This window comes from Selaginella moellendorffii, unplaced genomic scaffold (genome assembly GCF_000143415.4).
Source record: "Selaginella moellendorffii unplaced genomic scaffold, v1.0 SELMOscaffold_57, whole genome shotgun sequence".
Lineage (NCBI taxonomy): Eukaryota > Viridiplantae > Streptophyta > Lycopodiopsida > Selaginellales > Selaginellaceae > Selaginella > Selaginella moellendorffii.
The window spans coordinates 766302-788196 of record NW_003314318.1 but is presented as its reverse complement, the minus strand read 5'-3'; the positions used below and the strand labels follow the sequence as shown (position 1 = coordinate 788196).

At 47.5% G+C, this 21895-nt stretch overlaps 8 protein-coding genes across 8 annotated transcripts; 3 read left to right on the top strand and 5 right to left on the bottom strand.

The window, feature by feature from the left end:
- On the top strand, nucleotides 1-1399 carry LOC9654783 (GDSL esterase/lipase LIP-4). The gene is made up of 5 exons (XM_002983327.2): nucleotides 1-298; nucleotides 359-568; nucleotides 621-802; nucleotides 850-1123; nucleotides 1176-1399. The coding sequence occupies exons 1-5, from the start codon at nucleotides 1-3 to the stop codon at nucleotides 1397-1399; spliced, it is 1188 nt and encodes a 395-aa protein (XP_002983373.2).
- Nucleotides 1400-2383: 984 nt separating this feature from the next.
- On the top strand, nucleotides 2384-3545 carry LOC9654507 (probable phospholipid hydroperoxide glutathione peroxidase). Its single transcript, XM_002983326.2, has 7 exons — nucleotides 2384-2468; nucleotides 2546-2754; nucleotides 2812-2888; nucleotides 2942-3003; nucleotides 3057-3175; nucleotides 3235-3405; nucleotides 3460-3545. The coding sequence occupies exons 2-7, from the start codon at nucleotides 2584-2586 to the stop codon at nucleotides 3481-3483; spliced, it is 624 nt and encodes a 207-aa protein (XP_002983372.2). The 5' UTR covers nucleotides 2384-2468; nucleotides 2546-2583; the 3' UTR covers nucleotides 3484-3545.
- A 47-nt stretch (nucleotides 3546-3592) lies between these two features.
- Nucleotides 3593-5185, bottom strand: LOC112351078 (pentatricopeptide repeat-containing protein At4g02750-like). Its single transcript, XM_024688251.1, has one exon. The coding sequence runs from the start codon at nucleotides 5183-5185 to the stop codon at nucleotides 3593-3595; it is 1593 nt and encodes a 530-aa protein (XP_024544019.1).
- Nucleotides 5186-5251: 66 nt separating this feature from the next.
- LOC112351067 (ubiquitin carboxyl-terminal hydrolase MINDY-1-like) lies at nucleotides 5252-8016 on the bottom strand. Its single transcript, XM_024688218.1, has 12 exons — nucleotides 7779-8016; nucleotides 7593-7711; nucleotides 7416-7522; nucleotides 7267-7354; nucleotides 6354-7218; nucleotides 6216-6270; nucleotides 6070-6151; nucleotides 5933-6013; nucleotides 5777-5881; nucleotides 5651-5715; nucleotides 5414-5597; nucleotides 5252-5366 (listed from the first exon to the last, which is right to left on the bottom strand). Exons 1-12 carry the CDS (start codon nucleotides 7900-7902, stop codon nucleotides 5295-5297), a joined length of 1947 nt encoding a protein of 648 aa, XP_024543986.1. The 5' UTR covers nucleotides 7903-8016; the 3' UTR covers nucleotides 5252-5294.
- Nucleotides 8017-10325: 2309 nt separating this feature from the next.
- Nucleotides 10326-13326, bottom strand: LOC112351066 (transcriptional corepressor SEUSS-like). Its single transcript, XM_024688217.1, has 9 exons — nucleotides 12708-13326; nucleotides 12527-12655; nucleotides 12420-12468; nucleotides 12146-12360; nucleotides 12004-12072; nucleotides 11852-11952; nucleotides 11701-11794; nucleotides 11572-11641; nucleotides 10326-11512 (listed from the first exon to the last, which is right to left on the bottom strand). The coding sequence occupies exons 1-9, from the start codon at nucleotides 13278-13280 to the stop codon at nucleotides 10560-10562; spliced, it is 2253 nt and encodes a 750-aa protein (XP_024543985.1). The 5' UTR covers nucleotides 13281-13326; the 3' UTR covers nucleotides 10326-10559.
- Nucleotides 13327-15543: 2217 nt separating this feature from the next.
- On the bottom strand, nucleotides 15544-17562 carry LOC9654506 (pentatricopeptide repeat-containing protein At4g20770). The gene has a single exon (XM_024688250.1). The coding sequence runs from the start codon at nucleotides 17560-17562 to the stop codon at nucleotides 15544-15546; it is 2019 nt and encodes a 672-aa protein (XP_024544018.1).
- Nucleotides 17532-19835, top strand: LOC112351099 (protein PLASTID TRANSCRIPTIONALLY ACTIVE 12, chloroplastic-like). Its single transcript, XM_024688377.1, has 10 exons — nucleotides 17532-17575; nucleotides 17625-17698; nucleotides 17757-17806; nucleotides 17865-18572; nucleotides 18636-18748; nucleotides 18811-19070; nucleotides 19131-19252; nucleotides 19322-19408; nucleotides 19464-19526; nucleotides 19590-19835. The coding sequence occupies exons 2-10, from the start codon at nucleotides 17653-17655 to the stop codon at nucleotides 19719-19721; spliced, it is 1581 nt and encodes a 526-aa protein (XP_024544145.1). The 5' UTR covers nucleotides 17532-17575; nucleotides 17625-17652; the 3' UTR covers nucleotides 19722-19835.
- LOC9654782 lies at nucleotides 19719-20483 on the bottom strand. The gene is made up of 2 exons (XM_002983198.2): nucleotides 20441-20483; nucleotides 19719-20388 (listed from the first exon to the last, which is right to left on the bottom strand). Exon 2 carries the CDS (start codon nucleotides 20380-20382, stop codon nucleotides 19828-19830), a length of 555 nt encoding a protein of 184 aa, XP_002983244.1. The 5' UTR covers nucleotides 20383-20388; nucleotides 20441-20483; the 3' UTR covers nucleotides 19719-19827.
- Between the last annotated feature and the right edge of the window lie 1412 nt (nucleotides 20484-21895).

Sequence of the window (21895 nt, the reverse complement as noted above, 5' to 3'; positions counted from 1 at the left end):
ATGACACTGCTCCTCCAATGGATGTGCTACTCGCTCTCGCTGCTCATCGATGCCAATGCCCAGATTCTTTCAACATTTGGAGGACAAGCCCCACATCGTGCCCCACATTTGCGAGCGCTTCCAGTCCGGGGTCTCATCGCGTTTGGCGATTCCCTGTCCGACACAGGTAACGCGCAAGCCTTGTTTCCCGACGGTGTGCCCGGGGGATTCCCTTCCGGACTGCCGTACGGGATCACCTGGCCCGGATCCAGTAGCACGGGAAGATCCAGCGATGGAAAGCTCATGGTGGACTACTTTGGTACGGGGTCAAATAGTTGTTTTCATGGGCAATCATAATCGAGCAATCCGTGGTTTCCAGTGAAAGCTCTCGGTCTTGGAGAGGGCGCGGTGGCTTATTTGGAGGATTTGCGCCCGGATCATAGGAAAAGTGTGAATTTCGCGCAGACTGGAGCTACTGCCGCCGCTGCAAGCTTCCAAAATCCCTTCCACCTCATGCTCCAAGTGAAGCAGTTCTTGCAGTTTCGAAGAAGGGTGATCAGCCGGGCTCGAGAAATCGATCAAGGGACAGGTACTTTTGTTGTGGCTTGACAGAACTTTGACGATGGCATTTTTATCCTCAGTAAAAGGATGCAACAACTTGTTGCCAGCCCCGTCTTTCTTCAAGAAATCTCTGTACTTCATTCTCGTCGGCGGGAACGATATCAATCACAACTTAAAGCCGGAGTTCGGGAACAAATCGCTCGAGGAGATTCGCGATTCGATCATCCCTCGGGCGGTGGCCGCTGTTGAATCCGCAATAAGAGTGAGTAACCCGAGTCTCGATGGCAAATCTTAGAACTTTCCGAGCAGACCTTGCACCGGCATGGAGCGAGGAATTTCTTGGTTTTCGGCCGCCCTCCACAGGGTTGCACGCCGCTCTTCAAGACGCTGTACGGAGGCAAGAACCCGGGGGACTATGACGCCGGCGGGTGTCTAATTCCGTACAACAACCTCACGCTCACGCTGCAGCTCGGGCTAAAGGCCGCCACCGATCGGCTGAGGAAACAACACCGCGACTCGAGATTCTTCTTTGCGGATCTCTACAACTCGTTCCTCCACATCAAGAAGAACGCAGAGCGTTACGGTGTGGCTATTCTCTTGAAGTTTCCTAGCTGATGATCAGGATTTTCATACAGGTTTCGCAGACACAGACAACGCGTGCTGTGGATCCGGGAGTCCGTACAACTTCTCACCCCGGAGAAAATGTGGATCGCCCGGAGTTCCAGTCTGTGTTGATCCCTCCAAATTCGTCTCTTGGGATGGAAACCATTTCACGCAAAAGTACCACAAACTGGTGGCCAACTTGATCTTGTCTGGCAAATTTGTTGACCCCCCCTTTAATTTACGCCCTAAAAGTTAGAACCCTAAACTAAAAGGAAAGCCCTAAAATGTTGACACCGCGGCGGACACGCAAGCCCTAGAGTCACTTCCTTCAATGCGCTCTACCAAACCGTGGAATGGAGATCTGGCATTACTCTGTTCCATCCTTGATTGGATCCGTCCATCCATCTTTTCCTTCAATGGCATGGCGTCGCAGTCCTGGCGAAGAACGCGTCCCTCTCTCTCTCCTCCTCCTCTGATCCCGAATCGGCAGTCGTTAATAAGGTAGTTGCTGCGATTCCATCCTTCCCAGGCAGGCAGGCGATCGATCGATTCCATCGATCCACGCGACGGCGGCCACGCAGCAGTGGATCCATCCGTATAGGGATTATGGGGCGGTCTTTGCCGGCGGCATTGGGATTGTCCAGGGACAAGAAGAAATCCGGCCATGGCATCCGCAGCTACCAGAGATTCGTGAGCTCCATCGATGCCGCGGAGTGTAGCAGCAATGTGGAGCTCCCGCCGGTGATTCGCCTCCGCCCGGCCGATCGGCCAGGCGACCGATCGGCGAAATCCAAGTCGGCTTGCAGGAAATCTCCGTGCCCGGTGTCCAAGATCCACCAGGCCATGGCCAGGGCGCCCGGCGTGGTCGCGAGGAAGATCAAAGGCGCGTGCAGCAAGGTTCTCGGCAATGGCGGCAGCTATCTCACGGATCTCTTCGCGAGCAACCAGCTGCTCATGCATTTCACGGCGGCGCCAGTGAGCATGCATCGCAAGCGCCAGATGTATCCGACTGTGGGATTCCGGCCTACATCCAGCGACAGCGTGACCCCGTGACCGCGGAGGAGTAAGAGCTCTCTCGAAATATTTCCATTCTTCCTGCCATCCACCGATCGGTGCGATTGCTCACTGTAATATTTCCTGGATTGGATCGATGGTCGCTTCGATCCATTCCCCCCAAAATTTCTCATAGACAAGAAGCTCATTGCCTCTCCAGTGCTAGGGTTTCTTTGTTCTTTCTCTTCTTCCCGGAATGCGCTGCGCCAAGAACGCGGTGTGAGAATCGCTTGGCTCGATCTGTGAGCAGTCACTCGCTTGTCGCAATCCAGGTATGGCGATTGTCGCTCTTGCGCGTCGAGATCGATCGAGGTCGATCATCTATCTCGCTTCTGGCTTGTTCTTCCAGACACAAGAATCCACAGCTAGTTTTTAACGTACCAGCGAATGATACTTAGTGCATATTCCTCATATATATCGTTGGTTCTTGTGCTCTTGGTATCTTTGTATTGGAGGAACCCTTCGCTTTTTCACGACTCTGCAAGAATCTTCTCGCCGAATTATCGGAACATGAGCTCTTCGGATAAGCCCTCTAGCATCTACGACATTACTGTCAAGGTTCGCTCGTTTATACATCTCTCCAATTGTCTAGAAGTTCTTCCCATTGTTTTACAGGATGCTACAGGAAACGATGTTTCTCTCGGCAGCTACAAGGACAAAGTTCTCCTGATTGTAAACGTTGCATCGCAATGGTATGTTTGTTGTCAATCGAGGTGTGCTCTAACCGGTTTTTCTTCTTCGGCAGTGGCTTCACTACAACCAATTACAAAGAACTCAACGAGCTCTACGAGAAGTACAAGGACAAGGGTATGAATTTCTTTTTTCTGGCTGTGAAACTTATGAGCTCTCTCTGACTCCAGGCTTTGAGATCCTGGCCTTTCCGTGTAACCAGTTTGCCGGGCAAGAGCCTGGCTCTAACGAAGAAATCCAGCAAACCGTGTGTACTCGATTCAAGGCCGAGTTCCCGGTTTTTGGGAAAGTAAGTGGTGATTATCTTTTCAGTTCTCTCCTAATTTTTCCATCGTGGTGTTGTGTCAGGTGAACGTGAATGGAGCAGACACAGCTCCTGTTTTTAAGTACCTCAAGTCTGCCAAGGGTGGGGGCATTTTCGGCGACTTTATCAAGTGGAACTTCAGCAAGTTTCTGGTGAGCAAGACTGGTGAAGTTGTTGAGCGCTATGCTCCAACTACAAACCCATCCAAAATCGAGGTCAATTTCTTGCCGCGCTACTCTCTTTCGGTGCACTAACTTCTTTTCTTGCAGAAGGATATCCTGAAGCTTCTGTGAGCTTCGTGTGTGAAAGCAAAGGTACACCAGTAAAGTTACAATAAAGAAAGGCTATCATCGTCTGTGAGTGAGAAGGTGTTTCTGCACTTCGCCTTCTCTTGTTTTCTCGCTAAGTGAAGCAGATGCTAGAAACAAGCGTGAAAGCCCCGCCATCCGCAACACCGGAAGCAACCACATCTCGGGCAACGAAAGCTCCCCGCTGGAAATCCGCCTGGTCTTTACAAGAGCTCAGAAACGCCGTCCACGCCACGGGATCCTCGCGAGCAGCAGGCAGGTCTTTGATCACCTCTTGCGCATCACTCGTCTGACCCGACCTTCCCAGCATGTCCACAAGGCAAGACCAATGCTCCGGAGAAACCTCGAGTGCAAAGTCGTGGACCATCGAAGCAAAGCAGGCTAGACCGATACGCAAGCTCCCAATGCGGCTGCAAGCAGTGAGGATTCCCACAAAGGTGACGGCGTTTGGAAGCTGGCCGTGGAGATTCATGGCGTGGAAGAGCTCGAGCGAGGCAGCGGCGCTATGACCAGCCTGAGCATACGCCACAACGAGAGTCGTCCAGGACACCACATCGGTCTCGGGCATCGAGCGAAAGATCTCCGCCGCGACGTCCACTCGGTTGCTCCCGGCGAAGGCCTCGCAGATCGAGTTCCACGACACCAGGTCGCGCAGCGGCATCGCATCAAACACCGCCTTGGCTCGATCGACGCAGGAGTTGAGCGTCAGCGCGGCCAGCATCGCGTTGCTCGATGTGGTGTCGTGCTTGCTCATCGAGCTCGCGAAGAACTCCTCGGCGGCTTCGATGAGACCGGCTCGGGCATAGGCGGAGACGATCGTCGTCCAGGAAACGATGTTCTTCTCCGGCATTCGATCGAAGGCGAGCTTCGCGGCCTCGAGATCGCCACTCTCGGCGTAGCCATGGACGAGGGCAGTGGCCGCCACCACTCCAAACTCGGGCATTCGATCGAAGAGCTCTTGGGCTTCCTCCATCTTCCCGGCCTGGGCATACGCAGCAATCATGGTGGCGTACGAGAACGCGTCGGGCTCTTTGATCCGGTTGAAGAACTCTCTCGCTCGATCGAAATCGCCGTTCCTCGCGTGCGTGGCCGCGATAGACGTGCACAACACCAGATCCAGCTCCGGCGTTCGATCCAAGAGCTCCACGGCTTCTTCCAGATGCCCTCTCCGGGCATACGCTGCCGCCATCGCTGTCCAGGAGACCAAGTTTCTCTCGGGCATGGCGGCGAAGATCTCTCGCGCTCTTGGCAGCTCGCAGGCCGTGATCATCACCGTGGAGGAGATCACGTCCCACTCGGGCATGGAATCGAAGAGCTCCTGCGCTGCCGCGGGATCCCCAGCCTGGGCATACGCCGCCACCATCGTCGTCCACAGCACCAGGCCGCGCTGGGGCGATCCATCGAAGAACTCGCGAGCGAGAGGGAGGCGATCGTGGCCGATGCAAGCCCGGATCACGAGGCCCCAGGAGAAGAGATTGGGGCGATGGATCGAGTGGAAGAGGTGGAGCGCCTCGGCCAAGCCCCCGCATCGAGCGTAGGCCTCGAGGGTGGTGTTGGAGAGAAAGGTGTTGCGAGAAAAGAGGCTGTGCTCGAGGATCTTCGCGTGGACCTTGTGGCAATCCTCTAGCTTGTCGAGAGATTTTAGAAGCTTTGCGCAGGATTTTACTTCCACTGGCAGTGTGTCCATCTTAACATGATCGATAAAAAAAATCAATCCAAGCTATGAAGTAATAAATCAAACTAGAGAATAAGATGGGAAGAAAAAAATTATGTATATTATTACCATCCTTTGTATTTCACATCAATTTGCATTTATCCTTGGGTTTCGAGTCCGATGACTTGGGTGGCGGACTGGCACTGCTCGGTCCCTGCCAGATAATCTTTTAGTTCGGCGAAGGAAGTGCTATCTTCTTACCGTGACTAGCCTTCCAGGAGTGATCCCACTGGATTGTCTGTGTCCCTTTCGCGGAGAATTGGATGGCTTTCGAGGGGACTGCTGCTGCTGCTGTTGCTGCTGTTGCTGCGGTTGCTGGTTTTGCTGGTTTTGCTGCTGGTCGAATTCTTGTTGCTGCAGTGCCATGGCTAGCTCCAAATCCGAGCTGCACCAAAGACGTGATGATAAGAACCGAGACACTATAAAACCCAGTCATACTTGTAGCTTGGATCAATGGAAGTTTGCGGTGCCGGGACTGGCTTTCCCATTTGAGAGATGTAATCCTGCAGCAAAAGTAAAGATAAATACAGAGATCCTCCACTGAGATAGTTTGTAACAACTCACAGCTGTGGCAGCGACTGCGTCACGCTCATTCCAGGAACTCGTGTTCCGATCGTCCGCCTTAAACAACGTGAAGTTGCCGGTGAAAAAGACAGAGTCACCGTCCACCTACAGCACGCAACCGTCAAGCAACGAACGTCACCCTTCAAATTAAATCACCTCAGTAAGTTTTTCCCACACGACATCGGGTTCGTTGAGGTAGCCTTGATCTGTCACAAGCAGAAAGAGATCTCCCTCGTACTGCAACACGACGATAAGCACTTGTAGCAATTACCGAATAACACAACCAACCAGACCTTAAACATCGCACTGAAGTGATTATTGCGGAAAAAAACACACAGCTCTCTTTCTTTCAGCCCTTCCTGCAAACTAAAGAGACTGGAAAAACAAATCGGGAAAAGACAAATATTCAGCAAAGAATAAACAAACGCTTGCAACGCACCCGTAGTATGTGAGTTGACTTGCGTGGCTGCTCAAAAAATTCTCAATAGCCAGCGCTGGAAAGTTTCAAAGCATCCAGTTACACATATTAGCCCCAAAAGTTTGCTTGAACTAAGAAACAAACAAATGGAAATCATACCTTCTGAAGTTCTCAAATCAGATCCACTGGATCCCGGCTCCGAATCAGCTATAACCGCTTCCCCTTCGTATAAAAGCTCCCGGTTCTCGAAGTCACCTTCAAATGACTGATATGTTGTTTCACCCTCGTAAAGCGGCTCATCGATTCCAATCCGTCCTTCATTCTCACGACCAGCATCCTCAGCGATGCTGTCAGCTGTCGCGGATTCCATCTTTTCTGCTTCTCCGCTGAGGTTCGAAGAATCAGCAGTCCTACAATCGTCTACTTCTACACACTCGAAATCTGACGAGCTACTGAGCTGCGAGCTCTCCGTTGTGTCGCGATCGATTTTGGTCTGCCACTCACTGTCCTCCGCCACCGTTACCAGTGACTCTGTACCACTGCCACCATCTTTTTCAGGCACCCATACTGTCATACTGGGCCACTCCTTGAGGCCTGCTTCCGTTTCCACCGGGTTCTTCTTTGGACTCGAAGCTCCATTTTCCGTATCCACAAGCTGCGTGCTTGGGACGTCCACTCTGGACAGGTTGAGAGCGTCGAGCAACTGAGCGGCTTCCTCTTCATCACCTTTCCTCTTTCGGGTTTCCTCCGCTTCATTTGAACCCTCTGTTTCTGTCTCCAATGACGTATCAAGCGTCTCCGGGGCTTCCTGCTTTTGATCCGTGAAATCCAGAAACTGCAAGCCCTCAAAGGACGTTCTCGAGCAGAGACCTGGAGAAGGCACTCCTAAGCTAGCAGTGGTTGCAGCGGCAAAATCGACAGTCGGCTCCTCCTCCACAGCAGGCTTTCCAGCGTGCAATGCGACAAGCTTTTCAACGAGGACGTTGTAAGAGTTTGATCCCACTGCTCTGCTTGTGGTCTCATCCTACACCAGCAAAAGAGTAAGAGAATCGACCCTTAATGGCATGGTTACCTGAGGATCACAAAGCCAGCCATGGACAAGGCCAATGTCTAGAAGATCAAATATCGCGCACTCTGGGGTGAACTCAAAATCATGAATACTGCGAAAATAGTGCGAAAGTATAAGCGCCCGAGCCAAAGAAACGGCACAGTCCGGCTTACTTTCTAAACCGAACATTAACATCAATTCCAGTGGCAAGCCGAGGAAGCAACGAGATGGCATCCGAAATGTTCTGCTGCTGGTTCTGGATATAGTTCTCGTCCTTGTCCTGAACCAGAGGAAGAAAAAAAGAGGAGCAAATCCGTGGAAAAATGGCATTAAAGCTTGAGTAACTTTACCTGGTTGTTGCTATTCGAATCGAGCAGTCTCTCGGCTACCAAAATCAGTAGACTTTGTAGTGAGATGTCGGGAGAATCCTTGTGAAGTGTCACGTTGTTTCTCAAGAGAAGAACGTTACCTGAGAAAACAAGGGAAAACAAAGTAAGAGAAAAGCTCCTAATGCAAACCAGTAAAAGTTTACTCACAGATAGCGATGAGAGGGCAAGGACCGTTATCGTTTTGGAGGATGATAGGCACGGGGCGGCCCAAGAAATTCACAATCTTCGTCTTGTACACGGCATCAGTCCTATCCTGCTCATTACCGCCCATCGAGCTAGAATCGACCCCCCGCAGCTCACTACATTCCGAGGATCAGCTTCTCAGCTCGCCGCTCCTCCCACCGCCACCGCCATCGCCATCATCCAAGTGTTCCTTCGTGGAAATAAAAAGCCCTAACCCTATGGTGCTGGAATATCCTCAAAGAATAGTTTAACTTGGGCAGACCCTTCCTCAAGGATAGAACAATATAGAATTTTGTATACACAAAGTGTGCTTTATGTGAAGATCCAAGGCAACTAATTATAGGTAAAGTGGTTCTTGCAGTTGTTTGTTGCTCTTCAAGTTCTGACTATTAGTCTAGTTCCAAACAAAGATCTCACTCCACCATCTCCACGAATGAATGCAGTCCCACAGCATTAGTTAATAGCATTTCTTTAACCTTTTGCTTTTTTTTCTTTCATAAAACTTTGCTCATAATTTCGGCATTAATATTAGTGCATCCTGAAGTTCTAAGTGAAGATTAGCACTTAATGTAATTCTTACCAAACATAAAATCTCAAGATAGATTCTTTTAAATTTTCTTCTAATTCTTAGAATATAAAACAATATGGAGCATGTGAAATATAAATATTAAATTAGGATCATTTACTTTTAGACCACTTCATTTATAAAGATTCTTATCATATGTGGTTTAAATTTAATACAAGAATTTTTATTGTATATCATATTTTCAATTTAATTTCAGAATGTGAGTGCTCAGGATATGGGTTTAAATCCCTACTTATATACAAAAATGGATGGATCACATTCATTCCCATATATATGCTATAGTATTATAATTAGAGTAATACATACATATATATATATATATATATATATATATATATATATATATATATATATATATATATATATATATATATATATATATATATATATATATATATATATATATATATATGTATATGTGTGTGTGTGTATATATATATATGTGTATATATATATATATATATATGTATATATATATGTATGTATATATGTATATATATATATATATATATATATATATATATATATATATATATATATATATATATATATATATATATATATATATATATATATATATATATATATATATATATATATATATATATATATATACATTATCCTTCCTTTGGGAAGATGAAAAAGTGATGACAAAAAGTCAAGTAGAACATTTAAATATTTTACTGGGGAATTATAAATTGTCACAAGAATTAAAAACCCCTATAACACAACCAACATAATTCGTGATAACCATGATAAAACCAAAATCAAAAACTATGGCACTAACATCAGTTAATTATGAAATTTTGATGAATTAATTGTAACTATGTGTGCAACTTCTAAATGCTTAAACCAATTTTAAATTCATAATTTTAAACCTAAACAAAGAACATTAAAGGCCACAACAACTTATAAAGCACCATTCTAGTAAATAATACATTTTATTTCTAAGTCTTCTCTGATATTATTGTTAATTTAGACTCATGACCATCAATATAACTTACTTTTGTATCTTCCCTTTAGTCAACTTTTATGACCATAGATTTAGATTTACTATTTTGGCATGTTTACGAAATATAGAAATTGTCTTGAACACAATGGTGTTCGTCCCATGCCCAAATATGCAATCTAGTGCCATTCCATATTTAGTAAGTTTTGAGACCTTACCAAAATTTAAATATTAAGTATATATACATTAAAATTTTAGTATCTATAAATTGTTTTATGAATACTTTTATACTTTTAAAAGTCTACATCAAATTGTATTAAAAATATTAAAAATAAATTTACAATAAATATTTATAAGAAAGACACAATAAATATATAGTAGTTTTTTTAAGTGGAAAAGTACAAAACAAAAACCAATATCATTAATACTGTTAATGTATTATTATGCTGTAATACTTTATTTATTTTTCAACTCCACAATTACAAATTAACACAATTTTTAAACATTATTCAAGGTTATAACACTTTAGATTGAGTTAATAACGAAAATACTTATATAAAAATATAATAAACATTTATATTTCTAAATTTATATATTTTTAAAATAATAATTATTAAATAAAATAAATTTATTTTGTCTAAATTTTAAGAATGAAGGTACAATTGAATACTATGGTGAATAAAAGAATGATGACTTGGAATGAACCAAAAGGCAAAAATATTTTAAAATGATTTTAATTAATGTATAATATCTTATCAATAAAAGAATATAACATTAGTTTTGATATAATAATTAATAATGTAAATATTTATAATGTAAAAATTTAATGGGTTTTATGTTAATATGATAAATATTTAAATTTTCCAAAATGAACTACTCCCAATTAAACATTATCACATACATTTGAAAGAGACTATTATTTTAAATTTTAAATTTTATGTATTAAATAAAGTATAACATTAAAAATTGATCCCTCTTTCCTATCATTTTACTTTTTGATTTCTTGATAATAAAGATAACAAATTTTTTGGACTCTGTTTCATTTGAAACAATGATTATGTTAGTAGTAGAGTTGGAATACTATCTATGTTGGAACACTTTGACAATTACGATCAATCTGTCTCTCTTTCACAGGGGAAGATCCTTTCTCTCTCTGGCTCCCTCAGCTTTTCGCTGCTATTACCTTTTACCTCTTTGTATTACAGCTATCTCACGGCGATTTCCAGTCGAACGGCAAGCTTGCAAAACCATTTGCCGCTCCCAAACTGCTCAATATCCCGTTCTCGGCTAGGTCATGGACTCCTCCACCGTGATCTTGCGAAGAACTCATATACAAACTCTTTTGCTGCTGTGTACTTCTCATGCCCATCCCCAAGTTGGACGTGCTCTCCAGCACCGAGGCTCCAAAACCGTTTACGTTCCCAACGCCGTGGCTCAAACTATTCCCTGGCGAGATCATCCCGCTGCTCCCAGCGTTCATCATCATCTCTTGCAAGAGCTGATGGACGACGCTATCCTGCTGCTGGTGCTGCTGGCTGCTAGGTTGCTGCTGGAGCATCGAGGCGCTGTTACTGCCCATTATTGCCGGAGGAGAGCTCATCAAGTTTCCGGAGCTCGTTGGGCTCTGGAGATTGCTGCTGCTCGTGAGGATCTGCGCGGCCTGGAAGCTGTTGTTGTTGGCGGTGGTGGTGGTGTTCTTGGGGATGATGAGCGATGAAGCTGGAGATATCGTAGCGCTGTTACTTTGCTGCTGCTGCTGCTGCTGCTGCTGATGCTGGTGGAGTAGAGAAGGGAATGAGCCGAGAAGGCCCTGTAAAGAAGTTCCTAGTTGCTGCTGTTGGTGTTGGAATTGATATTGGTGTTGGTGTTGGTGTGCGTGATGTTGTTGTTGTTGTTGATGATTATGTTGTTGTCTCGGCGGAGCAATGGTGGAGGAGCTCATGAGTTGATGTTGGTGATCGTGTTCTTGAGAAGTTGACGAGATTTGCAACTCCTGCGGCTGCAATTGTTGCTGTTGCTGTTGCTGATGCTGCTGCTGATGCTGCTGCTGTTGATGTTGCTGGAGGAGCAAAGTTTGCTGCTGCTGCTGCTGGTGATTTCCATTAGCCATAGTAGTCGAGGCACCCCCAAGGCTTGTCCGACGAGGAAAAATCTCCAAGCTCGCTGCGATAACCAAAATCAATCGTCACAGGTAAAAATCAATCTATGAAAGTAGGAAGTACCCTTGGGTCCCATAGAGTTTTCTCGACTGAAGTCAATCAAATCTTTCATACTGTTTACTACCTCTGATATCTGAACAAAAAAACCCGAGTTCTCATATAGTTTCGTACATTGAAAATACAAAAGTTTACCTGAAGACACCTAACGTATCTCTTCGTATAGCCAAGGTCATTTACCGTCGGAACTTCCAAGTTTCTTGCAAGATTTCGCGAGCTTGTTACAAACCTGAAAGAATAAAGGATGAAAAACCACAAACATAAGGAAGAGAAAAAAATTTCTCACATGCTACAATTTGTTTGTAGGTCCTGTGACGATAGTCCAGCAGTTCCCGTTTGCGCGACACTTTGTTGGTACTTTTGTGCGACGGTGGCCAGCTGGGTCACCTGCAAGTCGAAAACTTTGAACCCCGGATTACAAAGAAAGAAGAAGTCAACCTGTGGAACTATCATTCTTCGAGGAAGCAGTTCTTCATGACTCCTTGCACAAAATTCCCAAGAGTGTATCTGTCAAGAAGAAAAACAATTCAAGTATAACTACACCTCTCAATGTTTGTTTTCATTTGTTCTTCTGTCTTACCTTGAGATCAGGAGAGAAGATTATCCGGAGCTGACCATCCCGCACAACACGCAATTGATCAAAGATGCTCTCTTGAATGGCTTTCCCATACTCTAAAACGATGACCCCCGACGCCAAGCGGTACTCGTGAGGCATGTCCACGAACAGGAGCTCCTCGAGGATGCCACTGTCATACTTGATTTTGCAAAGCCGTGGCAAAACCTCCACAGTCGTCTCTAGAACAAGAACGAAAATCACAAACACTCCAAAACACATAAGCAAGGAAAGAACTCACCAAAGCCTCGACCCGGTTTTGTTCCACAGATTTCACATTGCCAAACGTCCTGAGAGAAACCAACAGAGTTTTGTCACGTCAAGAAGTATTCTCCTGAGAGTTTTCACCTGAGGGAAGACACCAGTTGGCTGGCGGCCATTGTTCCCATTCCCGTACAAAGAAACACACCAGCGCTTCTTCGCACGGGGGGCAAAGTACTCCGCGATGAATCTCCTCCAAAACGTTATGCTATTGTCCTGCAAAAGCTTGCCGAGTTTGTGGAACTCCGCGAGAAAGAGAGTGGAGTACCTGAGGCCGATGCCTTTGGTGATAGATATACTGCATGACACGGCGCGAGCAAGAGCCAGGCTCGTAGACTTGCTTAAGCTGAAGAGCCAGGAGGTGCTGCGGCGGAGGGGCGTTGCTCGATGAGGAAGAACTCGCGACGAAGCTTTGGTTCTGCTGGTGGAGCTGCTGCTGCTGCTGCTGCTGTTGCTGCTGCTGCAAATGCTGGAGCTGCTGCTGTTGCTGCTGCTGTTGCAAGTGCTGGAGGTGCTGCTGGCGCTGGTGGAGATGAGACTGGTTCTGAGGCAGCGATTGCAGCAGCTGCTGCTGGTGGTGCTTGAGCAATCTCTGCTGGTTGAGGAGGCTGAGATGAGCCTGGAGCTGCTGCTGCTGCTGCCGGGCTTGCTGCTGCTGGAGCATCTGCTGGTGGAGCTCCTCCTCGAGCTTCACCTCCACTTTCGGGATCAAAACGCTGTTTTGCTGTTGGTGGTGATGCTGCGACTGTAGCATTTGCTGGTGGAGATGATGAGTCTGCGGCTCCACCGGTTCCAACTTCACTCCCCCAGCCGCCATCGCCGCCTGGTGATGGTCTTGCATGGTGGTGATCGTCGACGTACCATTATTACCGCCACCACCACCACCACCGCTTCCGCCACCCCCGCCGCCACCTCCCACCACCGCCCCGCCGCTGGCTTGCTCCTGCGCAGCGCTGGAAACCAGCTGCATTGGAGGCTGGAAGTTGGCCAGCCCCGGATCATGCTCGAGCCTCGACGAGGAACTCCTCAGCAAACTCGCGCTCGAGGTGGTGGTGGCGGCGGCGGCGGATGGATTATTTCCAAGGTTCCCGGAGGAAGAAGTTGGGCTGAGAACATCTACGCTGGATCCAAGCAGCGCATAATTTAGCGAGCTGGGAGAAGGATTGCTGCCGCTATGGAAAGCTCCACCCGAAGAGGACAAGTTTGATAAGTTGGCTAGGATCCCAAACTGTGAGGACGGCGTACCGCGCGGTATACCGCCAGGCGAGGGCCTTATGCCGCTGGCGGCGGGCGGCGGTACCGCCAGCCGGCGGTTCTCTAGGTACTGGTCTAGAGCCAGGCCGCCTGGATAGAGAGGAGAAGGAACCCAGTAGAGCCAGGAGAGGAGGCGCGCGGCGGCGGCGAGGAGGAGCCTAGGACAAATCCCTATCCCACGGGGAATCCCGGCGGCGGAGGCATCGACGAGATTGGGGGCTGGCGGAGGAGCTGCGGGGCGATTCCGCTCACATTGGCGGCGAGCTGGGATTCATCAGCATTGGCATTCCAGCGGCGGCGTCGTCATGGTGTGATCACGGTGGCGGAGGAGGAGAGACGATGCCGCGGCGGCTCCAATGCCGCCATACCTGGCTCCCTCTCTCGCATCGCTTGCCTCGCTCGCGCGGCTCCTCCTTGCCTTGCTGCTATGGCTTACCTGGGAGTGAGCGCCTGGCACAAGCAACCCATGAGAGGGAAGCCCTCTAGCTTGCTCCTCCAATTCCTCGCGCGACCCAGATGCCCAATGCCTCGCCCGCCCGCGAATCTCACTGCTCTCTCGCGCGAATCCCAGTGCCCGCCGGAGATTCAACCGCGGATCCGAGGCTCCGAGAGAGAGAGAGAATGGAATGGAATGGGGGGATCACAAGGGGGAAAAAGGGCGAGACAAGGAAGGAAGAAAAACTCTCTCTCCCTTTCGCGAGAGCTCTTCCTTCTCTCTCTCTCGCTCTCTCTCTTGTTTGCGAGAAAATAGACGCGATCCTCCGGAGAAGCAGAGATTTGGAGCTCGCCACTGTGTTTTCGTGTCCTCCAAAATGCCACGAGAGAAGAAAAAAAAAAATTCCAAGGGCCAAAGCAAAAGAACAGAGCAAGTTAATGTTACCGGTGGCATTTCCCGGTGGCCGGTTAGGGTTTTCCCGCCGCCGACGCCCGTTACCACCCGTCACCGCCCGTCGCCGGGTACATCCGTACGGTAGTGGGGGGAATGTTTCCCGGTGCGGCATATGCCCGTGGAATCTAGTTGTATCAATGACAAAAACACGAGCTTGGAAGGTATCTTTGCGGGCGATGTAGAAGAAGGGCCTCACTCTCACGCTCCCTTGGCGGTGAAATTTCCAATTTTAATCGCTCCTTTTACTTCGAAGAATCCAACCCATTCCAACGCATTGGCCCTTCTAGAAAAGTACAAAAGCGACACTGGATTGCGCAGGGAACCCTAATTCTTCGCTTCCCTTTATGATATATGAATGTTCTGCGTCACCTTTTCTCTCTTTTCTTTTGCATGGCGGGTTTGAAGAACCGTACGGAAGGGTTGCAACTGCCAGCCTTTTGCCACCTTATATTTTGTTGGAAACCTTTCCAACGGCCTTTTTACCTCCATGAACGCTCTTCGATTATCATTGATTGATCCATGGCAATGGAGGTAATTTACTTTTTACCGAAGGGAAACCTCGCCGGTGTATCTCTGGACCGGTAAATCCAAGGGCCGTTGTCGTGTCAGTGAAATATGCCCTAGGGAGAGGCGCCCGTCATTCGACGCCCCGTCAGTTGACGAGGCATTTATTGGCGTGTACGGTAGGTGTCCCGTACACTTCTTCTCGTTGGATATTCTCCCGCCCAAAGGCCGGATATTCTCCTCTCTTTTTTTTGTTTTTTTTTTTGAAAGAAAAAATGGTTTCCAATGTGTTTTGTTCATGTGCCCCGGGAATAAGATATAAAGCCAATTGCTCACGTCAATCGTGTCATAGCGTCATACCGATCTGTGGTTCTCATTCTCGAGTCCATTTCAAGCTGATGTGATGTGTATTCAATCATGATAACTCCCCTGCCAGGGTTCGATCCTGGCCCTGGCGCTAGAGTTCCCCGTCCTCGTCTTCCTGGGCCTTCGATCGGCGGAGCAGATCGGCAATGCAGGCGTAGTTCTCGGCGGTGGGCGCGATGCCGTGATCGAGCAGCATAGACGCGAGCGAGTCCAATCCATCGCGCAGGAGGCCGAGATGGGCACAGGCGGATTGGAGCTCCGCCATGGTGACCGCGCTGGGTGGCGTCCCCTGGAGCTGCATCTCGCGGAAGAGGCGAAACCCTAGATCCACGCGCCCGTTGCTCGCGAAAGCCCTGATGATGGAAGTCCACGACACGACGCTCTGGCGGCGCAGCGATCGAAAGAGGGAATCTGCCCGGCCCAAGGATCCACAGCGGCCGTACATGTGGATGGCCGCGTTGTGGACCATGCCCGTACTTGGGCCATGCTCTGTTTCGCGGTCTGCGTGTTCTTCCTCCTCGAAACACGCGTGGATTGCCTCGCCCTCGCCCAGCGCCGCGGAATTGGAGCACGCCGCAATCGCGCCCACGAATGCGAGAGCGATCGGCTTGACTCCCTCGAGATCCATTTGCTTGAAGAGATTGATCGCTGTCCGGGAGTCCCCATTTCGGGCGCAATTCGCGACCATCTTCGCCCACCCCGTGGCGCTGGTTGGATTCTCAAGGAAAATCGCCCTGGCGGTGTCGAGGTCGTCGCATCGGCCAAACATGTCGATCGTGGCGTCCCGGAGCCGCGGATCCGACCAGAATTCGCTGTCGCCGATCCACGACGCGATCCTCTTGGCATCCGGCAGCGAATTGGGCGATGCGCATGAATCGATCAGCGCGATGAATGTGGCGCCGTCGGGCTTGATTCCCTCGAGATTTATCCGGAAAGAGAAAGAGATCGCCGACGCCGTCGCGCCACCCTTGGCAATTGCCGCGATGCCTATGTTCCACGACGAAATCTCCCACTGCGGCATTCTCTCGAGCGCACGCATCGCTCCATCGAAATCTCCAGATTGCGCACAAGCAGTCGCGATTGAATTCCAGGTGATTGGATCTCTTCTTTCCATCCGCGAGAACACGGCCCAAGATCTGGCCAGGTCTCCGTACCTGCCGTACGCAGAGAGTACGGCGTTCATCACGGCGGGGTTCGAATCCCTGGCCAGTTCTTCGTCCTCTTCGGCCGTACAGTGTATCGCCCTAATCGTAGAGGTGGAATGGCTTCCCTGGAGGAGCGTCAAATAGATCAGAGTATTAGGTCTTGCGCCTTCCTGATCCATCGCCTGGAAGAGCTGGAATGCTGCGCTGTGTCGATCGCATCGCGCCGCGGCGGTGATGATCGCGCTCCAGCAGACGACATTCTTCGCCACGGGCATTTCTTGGAAGAGCTCCAGCGATCGATCGAAATATCCGTTCCTGGCAAATGCTGTGGCGATGCTTGTCCAAGAGACAACGTCTGGATTGGGGATGTCCGCGAAGACGCTCCAAGCGCTGTCCAGACGCTGGCATTTCCCGTACATTGTGATCAGCGTGTTCGCTACCGCGGTGTTGTGGACAAGGCCGGCCTCGAGGGTTTGCTCGTGGAGCAGCTTCCCATCTCGCAATGATCGCAAGATCCCGCAAGAATCGATCGCGCTGACGAAGGTAAGATCGTCTGGACGCTCTCCCTGCAGGCTCATCCGGTAGAAAATCTCCAATGCGTCTTGGCACTGATCGTTTCGCGCGCAGGCAGCGATGAGAGCGTTCCAGGATGCAAGATTTCGAGCCGGCATCCTGTTGAAGACAATCTTGGCGTGATCGAGATCCCCATTCTCGGCACTGGCGACAAGAAAGATTGTCCACGAGTAAATATTTCGATTGCGGGTGCTGTGGAAGATTGATCGGGCTTCTTGCAGGCACTGGCAGCTGCCATACATCTGGATCAGAGAATTCGCGACGAATGTGTGAGCGCCATAGCCATTCTTGTGGACTTCGCGGTGGAGCTCCTTGCCCTGGAGCAGCGATCGCGTTTTGGCGCATTGCTGGATCTGAGATCCAAGTTCCTGGACAATGCGGAGATTATGCATGCACGAACATGAGGTAAGAAGAATTAAGTTGCTCTATAATCTAAGGACGGGTCGTGCGCTAGGGTTTATGGATGGTTTTAGCGAGGGAGCATGGCGGCAGTAGCTGGCATTGTGAGCACAGGCACTTGGCGCTCAGGTGAGTGGTGGTAGGCAGCATTGAAGAACGAGATTTCGTCTAATTCTGGAGATTCCAGAGCTCATTGGCCACTACTCTCTTCCACGTTTGAGACTAAGCTTCTCCACGGTACACTACATTTTCCTTTCTATTTCAGTTTTGGTTTTGTGGCGTTTTTCATTTGTAGAGCCTTCTCCGAGGTGGATTTCGAAGACCGCTGGTTATACGATGTAGCGGTGCTGACGCTTCTGAGACACCCAAGCCCAAGCCGAGACGTCGGAAGAAGGCTGATGATCCTTCGGCTCAACCCAAGCAAGAAGAAGAAGCTGTGACTCCGAAAGTTACGAAGCGACAATCTCGAGCATCGGCAGCAGCTTCTCCCAGGGACTCGGATGAACAGCCCCTTGAAAAACCGAAGAAGAAAAGGGCAGCACCTAAGCGGAAAGTTGTAGAAGCTACAGCGGTGGAAGTTAAAGTTGTTGATGACAGAGATGGGGCAAAAGCCGAGGCGGTTGTTGCGCGGACCAAAAGAAAGAGCAAGAAAGAAAGTGATAGATGGAAAATCATGGAGGGGGAGAAGCTTAAGGTGATTGAAGGTAAGAACATGGCCGACGTGGAAGTTGTGTACGAGAGTGAAGAGGAGGAGGAAGACGATGATCAAGCTGAAGACGAGTTGGAAGACGAAGAAAAACAGGAAGGAGACCTTGATGTCGTCGACATGAACTTCCCGGACAAAGAATGCTACGCGCTTATTTCGTCATACAAGCCCAGGAAGGTCGCCAAGGACGAGCGTCCTCCGCTGACAAACGACGAGCTATGGTGGAACTGGAAGAACCGACGGCCTGATGAGCACGTCTGGAGTGAATTCCAGAAACGTCCTGGGCTTCCTGATATCGTAAGTTCTCCACTTGCAAACTTTCTCTAACACTCGAGCTTGCGTTTGTACGTTTGTATGTAGACAATGGCAGCTATGGCGGCACTGACAGGACAGATTAAGTTGTTCGGAGACACGCCAACTGTGACAGAGACGCACATTTATCGTGCTCGAAAATTCGTGTTCAAAGAGGAAAGGTGAGCTACCTTGCCAAAAATTTCTCTTTGTGCTGGCTGTAAACTTAACACAAAACTTTCAGGTTGGCGGCGGAAGCGAAACGGAGGGACGAAATAGGGGCAATGGCATATTATCATGAATGGGTGAAAGCGTGGGACAAGGATACGTCGAAAGAAGCTGTTCAGAAGCACTACGAGGAAACGGGAGAAGACGTGGCTTTGCAGTTGATGAATATGTTGGCTTGCCAGACTCAGAGAGAATATCGACAAATGATGGGTACTGATGTTCGAATCAGAAGAGATCCACTTGTGATGCGTGCGACGCGAGAGATGAAAAGATCCGGTGAGTTACAAAATCGTTTCTTGGATCCACCTGATTCGGTCGTTGGCTGGTTTGTTTCAGTTTTTGGTGGCGATCCTGTCTATCCAACTATAAATTACAGAAAAAAACCAGATGAAATTCCAGATTACCGAGGGCCAAATTTCCATCAGCCAAGGCCAAATCTCATAGAACACTTGATACGGGTACGGGTACAGTAAGATATACTTTTGACTTGCATTTTGGCTTATCCTCCTTTTGAAACATTCATGCAGGGTGGTCGGATGAAAACACGAGCTGAACACAACCGCATAATGGCTTTGCAGCAGCAACGACTTGAAGCTGCAGCCGCAAGGGCCGAGGTGAGCTTCTTTTCCGTTTTCAAGCAGCTCTTGATTGATGGCTCTTGAATTCCAGGAGGATGAAGCAGTTGTGGAAGAAATGGCCGCAGCTATTGACATTGGCGACAAAGATACAGAGGTAAGAACTTTACACGCATGTTGGATGGGTCTGTTTTGATGAACAGTTTGTTCGTTCGTTCAGGAGGAGGATGATGAAGAAGAAGACGATGTTGATGTCGACGCCCAGTTCAAAGAAGAGATCATTTCCGTGCCAACAGAGAAGCTGATAGAGCTCGCACAGGAAGAGGACGAGGACGAGGAAGGAAACATATAGAGAAGTCGCGGTTTGATTGATTTGTTGTGTACTAATGACACATTGCAGCCGCTCTGTGGCTCTCGGACGGACCGACAAAAAGAGTTTCGCGGAGGGAAAGAAACCTCTAGCACATATCGCCGTCCAAAGAGAAAGCACAGTACTCCTGGAAGGGAGTGAGCTCCACCATGCCAACGTCGCAAATGTGGCCCGTTAGAGGCAGCTTCAACTCTTGAAACACAGCGAAGGCATCCGCCAGCCGGTTCCGGGGAAGCTCTTGGGCGACACTGCAATGAGGGAACCAGTTCCCGGGCTGATAGACATCCAAGCTCTCGACTCCCATCACCTGGAGAAGCTCGTGGAAGCGGTCGTGGAAAGCCAGGAGCTGGATTGTGGGGGCCGGGGTGAGGAAGAGGGAGGTCTCGTCCGTGAAGAAGCCCCCAGCGGCGGAGAAACTGATGGCCACAGGGCCCTCCTGCGCGGCGAAGCTCTCGACAGTGGTCCGGAGTTTTGGGAGCTCCAAGTCGTCGGCGGTCGTGACGCTGAGACGCATGTGAGGTCGGCTGCCGCTGTCAATGAGCAGGGAGGTTATCTTCCTCCGGGCTAAGACGTTCCAGAGCTCGAGGATTTGGTTCTCTAGCGCGGCGTCGAAGTAGAGAGCGAAGGCGAAGCTCTTGGGCATCGTCGCCTGGTGCAAACATCCATCATGAATCATGAATCCGAGAAGAATTTCATCGTACCTTGATTCGATCCTTTCAGGAAGAGCTAAAAGGGTTAGGGCTAAATCATACGAAAAAGTTATTTCGAAAAGTATTGATTAGCGATGTTATTTAAAGTAAAAACATATTTTGCAAATTAGAAATCAAATTATTCACACTTCATATTATTTGTCCAATAAATTCTATTAGGATATTTTAATAGATGAATATTTAAAGCACAATCATTTGAAACATTTAAATATGTTGATAACAAACAATTTTCACAATATTTATAACTATCCCATACATCTTCATTATAATGATACAAAACTAACTTACCATTATTTTTCAGTTTTAAATAGCAATTAAAAATATTTTTCTTCCTAGATGTTATTTCCCAGATTTTTATTTTTCCCTTATATAGAGAGAGTTTGCAATTTACTTCTAAAATTAAAACAAATTTAAAACCTTTGGAGTAAATAAAATCACCTGTATACATAACTGAATCATAATATAATCTGGTAGCTCTTAATATACAAAAATCTAAATCATTTATACTAATTTTTTTATTTAGATGCATAGATAGAGTTTCTGAGTTATCTTTTTGTTTATATGTTAATACAAATTTATTAGTTTCCTTTTGAAAAAAGTCTGAAAGTTTCTCATTCATAAAATCTAAATAATTATCAATAATTACTCTTAAAGCAGTAATTATATTATTTCCCGCAATAGTAGTAGATTTGAAACAATCCTCTTTACATTCAAATATTACATCAAAAATACCTTTAGTTGTTTCTACTGGAATATTATTTGAATAATCTGTTGAATAACTTTGTTTTCCATAAATGTCCCCCATTAACTTATACATAGCTCCAATGATTTTACCCATATCTTCTGGAGTTAAAACATTAGTGTTTCCAATGGTTAGTTTTCGTCCAGATAATCCTAAATTAAAACATAAACACAATATTAGTAGATTATAATGAAGTTGTAAGAAATACATATTATGATAAAAGCTATAAGAAATACTTATTATAAAAGTAAAACACAAAACTAAGGATATTTATAAAGATAGTATATTAGAGTTTAAACACATGGAGTAAAATATAAAAACAAAAATTCTTTTAATATTTTTTTACAAAATAAATATTAGAAACAGCAAAAATCCAGCATAGCTTGGATGAGAATAACATGACATATGGTTCGCTTGAATTAGGATAGTGATTCTTACTGCTGGTGCCATTTGGTTTCCTGGCACTCAGTTCTAGAAGAGCATTGTGAAACACAAATCCCTAAGCCCCAAAATAGAGCTGAAGGAGTGCCACGTGGTAAAGTTCGAAGCAAAAGCCAAATGAGTGTAATATGTTTGGACTAAAAGTTCTAACTTGAAAAGTCGAGAGCGGGAGTAAAACTCCTAATGAAGGGCTCAAAGAATGAGTTCGAAGTGAGGAATAAGTGAGTCTTTAGAAAAAGGACACAAAAGGACCAACACATGAC